The 11,032-nt window shown below is 45.8% G+C and overlaps 1 protein-coding gene across 2 annotated transcripts in view; it reads right to left on the bottom strand.

Moving 5' to 3' along the window:
- Positions 1 to 1,357: 1,357 nt before the first annotated feature.
- Positions 1,358 to 11,032, bottom strand: part of SIN3B (SIN3 transcription regulator family member B) — a 1,409,802-nt gene continuing 1,400,127 nt past the window's right edge. The window contains exon 20 of one of the 2 annotated variants that reach the window (XM_069649207.1): positions 1,358 to 3,016. In XM_069649207.1, the coding sequence (XP_069505308.1) occupies positions 2,789 to 3,016 (228 nt within the window). In that variant the 3' untranslated portion in view covers positions 1,358 to 2,788. The remainder of the gene's footprint in view (positions 3,017 to 11,032) is intronic. The other variant, XM_069649206.1, reaches the window with a different exon arrangement.

Raw genomic sequence — 11,032 nt, 5'->3', positions numbered from 1 at the left:
AATGTAAAGCGAATTTGGCAAGGAGAGGGAATCCAGGCCCAATCGGAGGGTTGCATCCAGTCAAACATTCTTGCTGACATACAATCAGTGAGGGCCAACAAATAACACTTTCACAGGTTCCTTTCTGGGCTCTCTGGTGTGAATTTAGGTTTGAATCCCAGGCACTATTCAGAAACTTCAGACACATTTTTCAAATGTTCACGATGATCATTCCATATTTTAGAGCACTGTACTGATACCCTTGACGGCTACAATACACAATTAAATCTAGGTACTGCAAGGAATAATGTAAGGTTCTATCAAGTTTATAAAGTACAAAACTCTTGGTAATCAGGTGCTAAGTCATGGCTACAACAATGTACAACAGCATCTACCTTAAAGTGAACTCTGACTTTTATTGGGATCTAATATAGGGGGGTATAAAACTGGTGTGATTTGGGAGCCAACAGTGCTTTGGTGAATCTTCAAGCCACATTGTTTTGCAGAATTTTGCTTTTTTGACCGAGGTATTTGGTGGCACACATATCAAGAGAATTTCCATTGCCCATTTCTGTCCAAACGACGACTCTGACAATACATTCAAGATGCTTTCACTGATGTATGGATGTATTTGTTTGAATGGGTGAATAGATAGTTGGTACTGCTAACAAAGGCATTTACTTAGGCAGACATTTCAAGGTCAGAGTTAAAGATCACACCCAGTGTTTTTCACCTGCAGCAAGATGGCAAACAGCACCGATTGAAGAGTCAAGGAAGGGGGCTGAAATCCTAAAGCCCTTGCATTGTGGCAGGACATATTACAGCTAACCCAGCTTTCCGATTATTAAGGTGAAGCCAGTTGCTCTGGATCCAGTTTTTTAAAACAGAAAATATGAAATGTAAACATGTGTCAGATATTGTCACCAGTTACTTTGAAAAAATGCTCTTATTGTCAGCACAGCAGTGGCCATTTTTGGTATAAGTACTGAACAATAAAGGGGCGAGAGTAGACCCCTGGGGAATCCAACACTGGACTGGCATGGGTTCAATTTCAATATCTGAAAGACTAACGCAATTAATGCGATCAGCAAGTGCTTAACCACTTAAAGGCATTCTGAGGAGCCCTGGCCATAGAACAAAGTGTCTGCAAAATGGCCCCTGCTTTAGGGAGTGAAGGGGGGCAAAGGCTGTGGACATATCCAACATAATAAGGAGGTAATTTACTGCTAGACCAAACTCTGGAAAGGAAGTTTTCAACAGCAAAAAGACCACGCAAGTGGCTAGAGTGCGCGGTGCAAGACACATTCACATTAACATCACTTTAGATGGAAGTGCATTCATATTTTTTAACACAGATTTAGAAGGCAGACAAATACTCTAAGGAGGTTTTCCATAGTTAATGTGTGCATTTATTTTTCAATACATTATAAAAAACAAAATAAAAAAACACCAATAGAGTTAACCCTGTCTCTGCAGCATGTTTATCACTGTACATTTTATCATTAGAATAATCACTCCTTTGCCCCGAACACTGCCAAAAATTCATATAGGCAGGCATTCGGCTACACATACCTTGCAATCACAAGTCATTGTTCCATATTGGCTCCCAGCTTTATTCCAATCCATTCCAACACATTTCGATGAAAGATACAAAACTTGAAATGTCAAATTCTGCTTGCTCCTATGTTAAAGGTGAAAAGGAATTTTAATCTGCCAAGACAGAGGCAGCATGTGTCAATTGAGAGCCCTATGGCATTTGCACTGTGCTTAACTGATTCATTTTAATTTCCTAAATATTGCAGTTTTTTATTCGGGTCTGAGCATTTTACATGTATGTTATTTGTAGACATACACGTATACAAATTACAAAAATGAGCAAGATACCATTACTGACTCTTCCTATGTCCTTTACATTTCTGTGGCATGAAATAGGTACCATCAGACCCAGTTAATGCTGACATGGTTTACCCAAATGACTGGGTATTTATAACACCTGATTGGTAACCAAACTCCGTAAACGGTATGCCAAGGAAAATAAATACTGCCCATGGAGTACACTCTTTTTTTATGTGGACGAGACACTTTCCTGACAGCTGGTGCTGCAAGATGGCCTGAAGGCAGGTTGTTCTGTTCGGATACAGCAGTACATACCATCTTAAAGCTGAATTGTGAAATGGCCTTAAAAGACTATGTACAATTCGAGCAAATGTATAGGCTGAAAATTATCACATTGAAGTTTCAATCAGTTTAACATATGGGTTGGTTGTTCATTAACAAAAATAATTAGGGTTAAGCAAGTCCAGAGCAGCAATCGGACAAAGTTTTGAAATTTGTCCAACTCATACAAACAAATTCAACATAAGTGCACGGTACGGCTGTGCCTCAATCCGGTGAGCGGACGGTGTCTGCATCTTTAAAATGGCTGTGCAGGGAACCAGGTGGTTCTATAGCCCTTCCCCTTCAGCAGCACAACAGGAGAGAACCTCTGTTGACCACAAACAACGGCAATGTCCTTCGGAGTACTTCCAATCCATGTATAAAAAGGACTCCACCCTGTAACAAGGTATGGATTAACCATCTCTGTGCAGAATGTACAGATCTGGAACACATCGACAGTTGTAGTCACGGTTTAAGAAAAATAAACAGCTCAGCCAATGTTAAGTAAAATGCACTCACAAACATTAATACATACATTGGCATTCCCATTGCTAAATTGCTTAGTGAACCTGCGTTAACAGAGGTCAGAACTGGGTATTCTTTTGTCTGGCACATTGTTGCCCCCAGGCTCCTGTCCATGGCAATTTTTCAGTTATGGGGAATCAGGTCGATGGTACTGTACTCTGTATCTGTTCACCATGACCCCATGTATGTTCATGGTTTTGCAGGTCGTTTTACATGGTACCAGGTCCTCATCGTCATCTCCCATGAGCCAATCTTGGACCATCTCTACCGCTTCCCCAGTCACGTTATCTTCCAACCATCGACTATGCCATTCCTCAAACTGCTGATGGTGCTGCAACAAAACCTGAGGCTGTACCTACAGAAATAAAAAAATATGGTTTATAAAAATGTGTCTGATTTTTCAATTATGTATTTCTTTCTCACATAAATGTGCACTTTCCTGAATAAAATAATTCCACCCTGACAACTACACACTGGCATTCCCAAAATTAGACATACAAAGTTTTGAAAAATGGGGTAGAGGCAACATAGAGAGGAAGAACCCTTTCATGCCCATATAGTCTGAAGGTTGAAACTGATGCCTTTTTGAAAGTAAGGCAACTATGTCTCAATGGGTGCTTTGGTAAAGACCAATCCTTCCAGGCTTTGATAGACACTTTCATCCAGTCACAGAGAGAATAACCACCATCTATTTCTAGGCAGCACAAGGCATCACTTTCTAATTCATTGTTTCAATTTTAAAGCAACCAGATGACTCAGAATCGCATACACTGAAAGTCTTAGTTACTTACCTGTAACTGTATTTCTCCAGCATTGGTATCTTTCATAGATTCACATGCTTGAATATTCCCCGTCAGACTGGGAATCCTCGGTGATAAATTTAATAATATATATATTTTTTTTTTTTTAAATATACACACATTGCTACCTAGCAGTGCATGTACATAGCCCATTATGGCCTATGAGCCATTTCATTGTGTAGTCCCTCCACCTCACTTTGGTCCTTTATGGCCCCAGCCAATGAGGTGGCAGGGCTTAAGCTCTGCCCCCGGCAGCCATCTTTAGATTTTGAACCGTAGAGATTACAGTATGATGGATGCCGAGCATAGGAGCAGCCTCTCAGGGGAGGCGGGCGGGCGCATGTGAATCTATGAAAGATACCAATGCTGGAGAAATACAGTTACAGGTAAGTAACTAAGACTTCTCCAGCATTGGATCTTTCATAGATTCAGATGCTTGAATAGAATACCAAGCAGTTAAAACATGCCACCATTATATATATATATACATAAATACAGAAAAAACATATTTCTGATCAAACCTTTACCATGCAGCAACACAACGGTTACATACTTCGGGAAAGGTGGGAAAGGAGGGAAAGGAGGCTGGTCCTACCTTATACAAAGAGATGGCGGAGCACTGCCTGTCCAACTGCAGCTTCTTTGTTGGTATCTTCAGCCAGGCAGTAGTGTTTGGCGAAAGTATGCAGAGTGCTCCACGTGGCGGCTCTGCATATGTCCTTCAATGCCACCCCTGCGTGGAATGCTGTTGACGCCGCCCTTCCTCTGGTGGAGTGCGCAGACGGCGGTCTAGTTAAAGGGTCGCCTTTCAACTGATGGCAGTGGGTGATGAAGGACGATACCCAGCGTGCCAGACTTTGTTTAGATATATGCTGACCCTTGGTACGGCCAGAGAAAGAAATGAATAGCCGGTTTGAGGAGCGGAACTCCTTGGTTCTTTGCAAGTAAAACTTCAACACTCTAGCAACGTCTAGAGAATGTAATGTTCTTTCCGCTTCAGAAGCGTGATTCTGGAAAAAGGTTGGTAAAACAATGCGCTCCGTGAACGACATCTCCGAAAGTACCTTGGGGAGGAACTTCGGGTGAGGCCTTAAGATGACGCGGTCCTTCTGGAACAAAGTAAACAGGGGTTCAGAAGACAAAGCTTGTAACTCACTGATCCTTCTGGCTGATGTGATGGCTATCAGGAAAGATGTCTTCCAGGACAAGAATTTCATTTCGCATCTGTGTATGGGTTCGAAGGGAGGTTGCATGAGGGCTGTTAAGACGGCGTTGAGGCTCCATTCCGGAACTGGTGTAGGTGTAGGCGGATAAGTACGCATCAGTCCTTTCAGGAAGATTTTAACCGCTGGTAAGGAAAGTAAGGCGTGCGTCTCCGCGGTTACTGTGTAAGCCGCTATGGCTGACAGATGGACCTTGATAGAGGACAGTGAGAGCCCTGACTTAGCCAGGTGCAACAAGTAGGGCAGAATCTGATTAACCGAGGCCGTGAGGGGATCGATTGCAGAGGTCTCGCACCATTTGGAAAACCTGGTCCATTTCCTGGTGTAGGTGACTTGCGTGGACGGGGCTCTAGCGGCCCCGATGATATCCCAGCATTCCGATGGTAACTTTAGGTGCATCAGTTTGCGCTGCTCAGGAACCATGCTTTGAGAGACAGGCTCCTCGAGTCGCGGTGGAGGACCTTGCGGTTCTGTTGCGTCAGTAGATATTGATGCGTCTTGAGACGAATCGGGGGTTGACAGGATAGGTGCCTCAGCGTCGGGTACCAGACTTGCCGTGCCCAATCCGGTGCAATTAGAATCAAAGAACAATCCTGTTCTTTTACCCTGCGAAGTACCCTCGACATGAGGGGAATGAGTAGGAAGGCATAGAGCAAGGCTGTCCAACGTACGGCCCGCGGGCCACAATGCGGCCCTCCGAGCCATTTCATGTGGCCCGCGACGCCATAGCCTGGTTTATTTATTTATTTGCTTGATGTTTGTCAGGTCCGTGGACCCGATTAATTAATGCATTTCTGCAATGCTGGGTCCGACCAGCATTGCGGAAATAAATAAATTAATCGGGTCCACGGACCCGACAAACATTGAGCAAATAAATAATTAAACCGGGCCGTGGCAGAGCACTGTTACTGCCTCAGGCCATGGCCTGGTTCATTTATGTATTTGCTCGATTTTTGTTGGGTCCGTCGACCCGATTAATTTATTTCTGTAATGCTGGGTCCGGCCAGCATTGCGGAAATAAATGAATTAATCGGGTCCACGGACCCGACAAACATTGAGCAAATAAATAAATAAACCGGGCCGTGGCGAGCACTGTTACTGCCTCTGGTGGCAGTACAGGCCATGACCAGGTTTATTTATTTATTTGCTCAATGTTTGTCGGGTCCGTGGACCTGATTAATTAATTTCTGCAATGCTGGGTCCAACCAGCATTGCGGAAATAAATAAATTAATTGGGTCCACGGACTCGACAAACATTGAGCAAATAAATAAACCGGGCCGTGGAGGAGCACTGTTACTGCCTCTCTTGCCCCCTCAGAGGGGGCACCAGAGGCAGTACAGGCCATGACCAGGTTTATTTATTTATTTGCTCGATTTTTGTCGGGTCCGTGGACCCGACAAACATTGAGCAAATAAATAAATAAACCGGGCCGTGGCAGAGCACTGTTACTGCCTCTGGTGCCTCCTTGAAGGGGGCACCAGAGGCAGTAACAGGCCATGGCCTGGTTTATTTATTTATTTTTTCAATGTTGTCGGGTCTGTGGACCCGAATTCTGGCCTGTGCTGGAGCACTGTTACTGCCTCTGGTGCCCCCTAGAAGGGGTACCAGAGGTAGTAACAGGCCATGGCCTGGTTTATTTATTTATTTTTTCAATGTTGTCGGGTCTGTGGACCCGAATTCTGGCCTGTGCTGGAGCACTGTTACTGCCTCTGGTGCCTCCTTGAAGGGGGCACCAGAGGCAGTAACAGGCCATGGCCTGGTTTATTTATTTATTTTTTCAATGTTGTCGGGTCCGTGTACCCGAATTCTGGGCCGTGGTGGAGGACTGTTACTGCCTCTGGTGCCCCGGCGGCACCAGAGGCAGTCACAGGCCATGGCCTGGTTTATTTATTAATTTGTATGGGTGTGGATGTCCTGTGAGTGCGCTGCTTTCCCTATGTTGCCAACCTCTGAACCCTGAACAGTAGATGTATGCCTGCTTGACATGCGGCCAACTTTGCACCAGACCTGCAGATGAACTTAACTGGTCTGCTGTTAAATCTCAGTTACCAGTTTAATGGTATCCACTACCGAATAATTGCTCATTTTACTATAGCCAATATGATAGCTCAGTGGGTTGAGCGCTCACTGCTGCAATGTGTGTGCTTTCAGCTGTCAGCATTATATTTAACTTCTCTATGCTGTAGAATGCTTTGTGCTCCTTCAGGATATTTGGGACATGCCAATGCCTCTTCAGGCATAGTATGTGGAAAGGTGCTTTGTCTGAAATCATCCTGAGATACACAGGGTGTATTGTTCAATACAAGATTCTTTTCAGCCGAAAGATGGATTTTGATTCTCCTCTTCTAACCTTGTTCTGCTATTCCTTCCTATTCTTGTCGCACATCCTACAAGAATAAGGGCCAGCATTCATCTCTTGCTATCTGAATTGGTTCTGTTTGCTTCAAATGTTTTCCATTAATTTAGTTTGGTGTTTGATGGAAAATTGAAAGCTTGCATTGCTAGGCGAGGCATGGTATCACAAGTATAACACGTACACAATAGGTACAATATGAAAAACCTTTATTAAAGTTTTCTGGGGTTGGACAAACTCCTACTTTGCCCTATGACTAAGATGGGAGTAGTCTTCAATTGGGTTCACCTTTGGGTGATCAATTTTCCACATTTTATCTTTTGAATGGGATTATGCTTCTTTCATTACCACAGAAGTAATGATGTGTATTACAGAGATAAGCTGCCATATGTATTGGGCACACTGCACAGGCAGCATCAATCATTAACAAAGAAGTAATGAATGTGTATTACAGAGATAAATTGGCATATGTATTGGGCACACTGCACATGCTCAGGCAGCATCAATCATGCTTTGCACAGGACAATGCTGGCCTAAATTGGGAACAACCAGCATAGACATGTTGCTACAGAGGCATATTTTGGGCACAACCAGCATGCCAATGTGTTACATCAGTGACAGTGCTGTCTTACACTGGGGACACATTAATCATTAAAATGTGTTGTGCTCTACAATGTTCTTGTCTGCTGTTGGTGACATGGAATGTACATGTTCCCCTTTAGAACGGATTGTAAACTTATGGCTTTTTGGCCACGTTTCCTGCTGTAAAATGCACCGTTTCAGCCCTATATTTGATAAAAAAATCGGGGTCCCCCCAAACCCTCCCTAGACCGCTATAGCTCCCTCGCTACGCTCGGTCGCCCCCACTATTTCTGAAAAATATCAACACATACACACTGGAAGAAATCACAAGAAACTAGCCTTTGATCACTGTCCCTGACGCCAAAAGCTATCTTTGGGACTGCATGGTTATCACTGACTGTGATGCTATTGTGTCAAAGGTCACACACCATCGATTTTGAATATACTGCTTTTGGTGAGGGCGTTGACTTTTGGCTCGCCGGCCCACCGGGAGACAAAAAGTTAATGCTTCGGCCCCACATTCAAAAAGGTTGAACAAGCCTGGCATAGAGGAACTTCCCCGACCAATTCACTGAGAACGCGTCTCCCAGTGATTGGTGCTCCGGATATCTTGAAGCAAATCTCTTGCATTTTTTGTTGTACCTGGTGGCAAAAAGGTCGATCTGCGGATGGCCCCATAAGGCAAATATCCGTTGGGTTTCTTTTTCGTCCAGCTCCCACTCGTGGGACGCTGAGTATTCTCTGCTTAGCCTGTCCGCTAGGACAGTGTCCACTCCTGGAAGATGCTCTGCCCTGATCTGCACCCCGTAGTGCAAGGCCCATGCCCAAAGCTGTTGGGCTTCTTGCGACAGGATCTGTGACCTCGTGCCTCCCTGCTTGTTTGTATAGTGCATGGAGGTCGTGTTGTCTGTCTGGACTGTAAGAACTTGACCAGCTATCACCGGTAGGAAGGCTTTAAGCGCCAACCTTACGGCCCTGAGCTCTAATACGTTGATGTGGAGCTGGGACTCTTGTGTCGACCAAGAGCCCTTGGTTTGGAAGGTCCGCAAGATGAGCGCCCCAACCTGATAAGGAAGCGTCCGTCCTCAGCAGAAGGGGATGTCGGTGCTTGAAACGGCATCCCCTGCAGAAGATTCCTCGGAACATTCCACCATCGAAGGGCCTTGTGCAACGTCGATGGAATCTGGACAATGTCTTCCCAGCCTCCGAAAGCTTGTTTCCATTGGTGGTCCAGAGCTTCCTGCACAGGTCTCATGCGAAGCCTGCAGTTCGGTATGAGGAATATGCATGATGACATCATGCCCAATAGGGATTTGTAAGAGCGTACGGATGTTGTCTCTTTCTGTAGGAAGTTTGAAGTTGAGCGTAGAGTCGCTGCTATTCTTTCTGCGGATGGCCTCACTCTGGGAATGCTGGTATCGAGTTCGGCTCCCAGGAAGAGAGCTACCTTGCTGGGAATAGGGCAGGATTTTGTCTGGTTTATGGAGAAACCTAACTCTTTTAGGAGGTTGACAGTCCTCGACACTGCCGAGCGAGCCTTTGCAGCGGAACTTGCCTTTATCAGCCAATCGTCCAGGTATGGAAAAACGTCCGTTCCTGCCCTCCTGAGACTTGCTGCTACCGGCGCCAAGCATTTTGTGAAAACTCTCGGAGCCGATTTTAGCCCGAACGGGAGCACTCGAAACTGAAAGTGAAGCTCTCCCACCGTGAACCTGAGGAACTGCCTGTGCGCTGGATGGATCGGTATATGGAAGTATGCGTCCTCCAAGTCTAAAGTGGCTAAGAAGTCGTGCTTGTTTAACCAAGGTAGCACCCCTTGTAAAGCTACCATCTTGAATGTTATGCGCTTGATAAATTTGTTGAGTGCCCTCAGGTCCAAGATGGGTCTCCATTGACCGTTTTTCTTTCTGACGAGGAACAATCGGGAGTAGAAACCTTTTCCCCTCTGAGAATGAGGGACTGTTTCTACTGCTGCCTTCTGGAGCAGTTTTTGCACTTCGGACATGACCTGTCTTAGCATATGCACTCTGCGAGATGTTGGAGGCAGGGAAGGAGGTTGGTCCAGAAATTCTAAGGTGTGACCCTTTTGGATCACCTGTAACACCCATTTGTCCGATGTAATTGATTGCCAGCGCTGGAATAACTGGCTCACCCTTCCCCCCACCGGGGTGTGGTGAAGAGGGGAAAAACATTGGTCGTCAGTTTTGCTTGCCTTGTGACTTCCCTTGGGCGGAGCCACGTCTGCCTCTATGGGCGTATCTGTTGGATGACTGATATTTATTGTCTTGGTACGTGCCGCCTTGTGCTTTTTGACCATACGAGGAACGACCGTATCCTCTGAACTTGGAAGATGAGCCTCTAAAGGGACGAAAAGACCGATGGTCCTTACTTTTGTCCTTTAAAGAACTGATGGCTCTGGCTGTGTCCGTGTCTGTCTTGATTCCCTTCAAATGATCTTCTTTCCAAAGAGATCTTGTCCATCAAACGGCATGTCTAATATCTGCGCCTGGACTTCAGGTCTAAAGTTAGTAGCCTTCATCCAGGCTTGCCTTCTGAGCACTGTGCCGTGCGCCATCTGCCTGAAGCCTGATTCGGCCACATCAACCGCTGCGTCGATCATGTGATCCGATGTTGCTTCACCATCCGCGATTATCGATTTTGCCTCCTCCTGGAGCTCTGGTGGTAATTGTGTCGCCAATTTAGACATGCGGAGCCAAAGCTCGCGATCGAACCTTGCGGTCATGGCCAGCGCATTGCCCGCTCTGAATGTAAGCGATGCAGAAGATGATACTTTCCTGCCCATGGCTTCCAGTTTACGTCCGTCCTTATCCGGTGGTGCCGACAACGGTGAGGAGGGGTTGGCGAGTTTCTTTCTGGCCGCCACTGTGATAACCGAGTCTGGTTTCGTATGACCTCTCAAACAAAGAGGTGCCGAATCCGGAGCTTTATATTTCTTTTCTGGCCTGGACACCAGCGCCGGAGTCGATAAGGGTGTGGATAGGATCTTGGATCCGGAATCCCAGATGGTATCGAGGAGAGGAATTGTGGTCACTGTCCTCCTTCGTTTGTCCCTGTGCTCATAGAGCACTGATTTCCTTTCCTCAGAAGAAACCTGAATTTTAAACAATTCTGCGGCTTTACCTATAATGGTGTGGAAAGAGACGAGATCATCCGGCGGTGAGACCTTGCCCGGCGAGTCTCTCCACCTTGGCTTCTCGACTACGTAGTCATCCCACTCACTGGATGCGTCTGGCTCCTGTGTTATTTCTCCTTCTTCTGGTTCCGAGAATTCTCTAAAAGGATCCTCCTGCCAGTCTGATACCGAGATGGTGGACGGTACCATAGTGGGGTCCACATCCGGAGATCGCGGTCTGCGCGATGACTGTGGCGACGGGACTCTTGTAGGTGAAGC

The sequence above is a fragment of the Ambystoma mexicanum genome, chromosome 1p (genome assembly GCF_040938575.1).
Source record: "Ambystoma mexicanum isolate Mex_15411 chromosome 1p, UKY_AmexF1_1, whole genome shotgun sequence".
Taxonomy (NCBI): Eukaryota; Metazoa; Chordata; class Amphibia; order Caudata; family Ambystomatidae; genus Ambystoma; species Ambystoma mexicanum.
The sequence above is the reverse complement of the archived record's forward strand: the minus strand, read 5'-3'. Positions and strand labels throughout refer to the sequence as shown.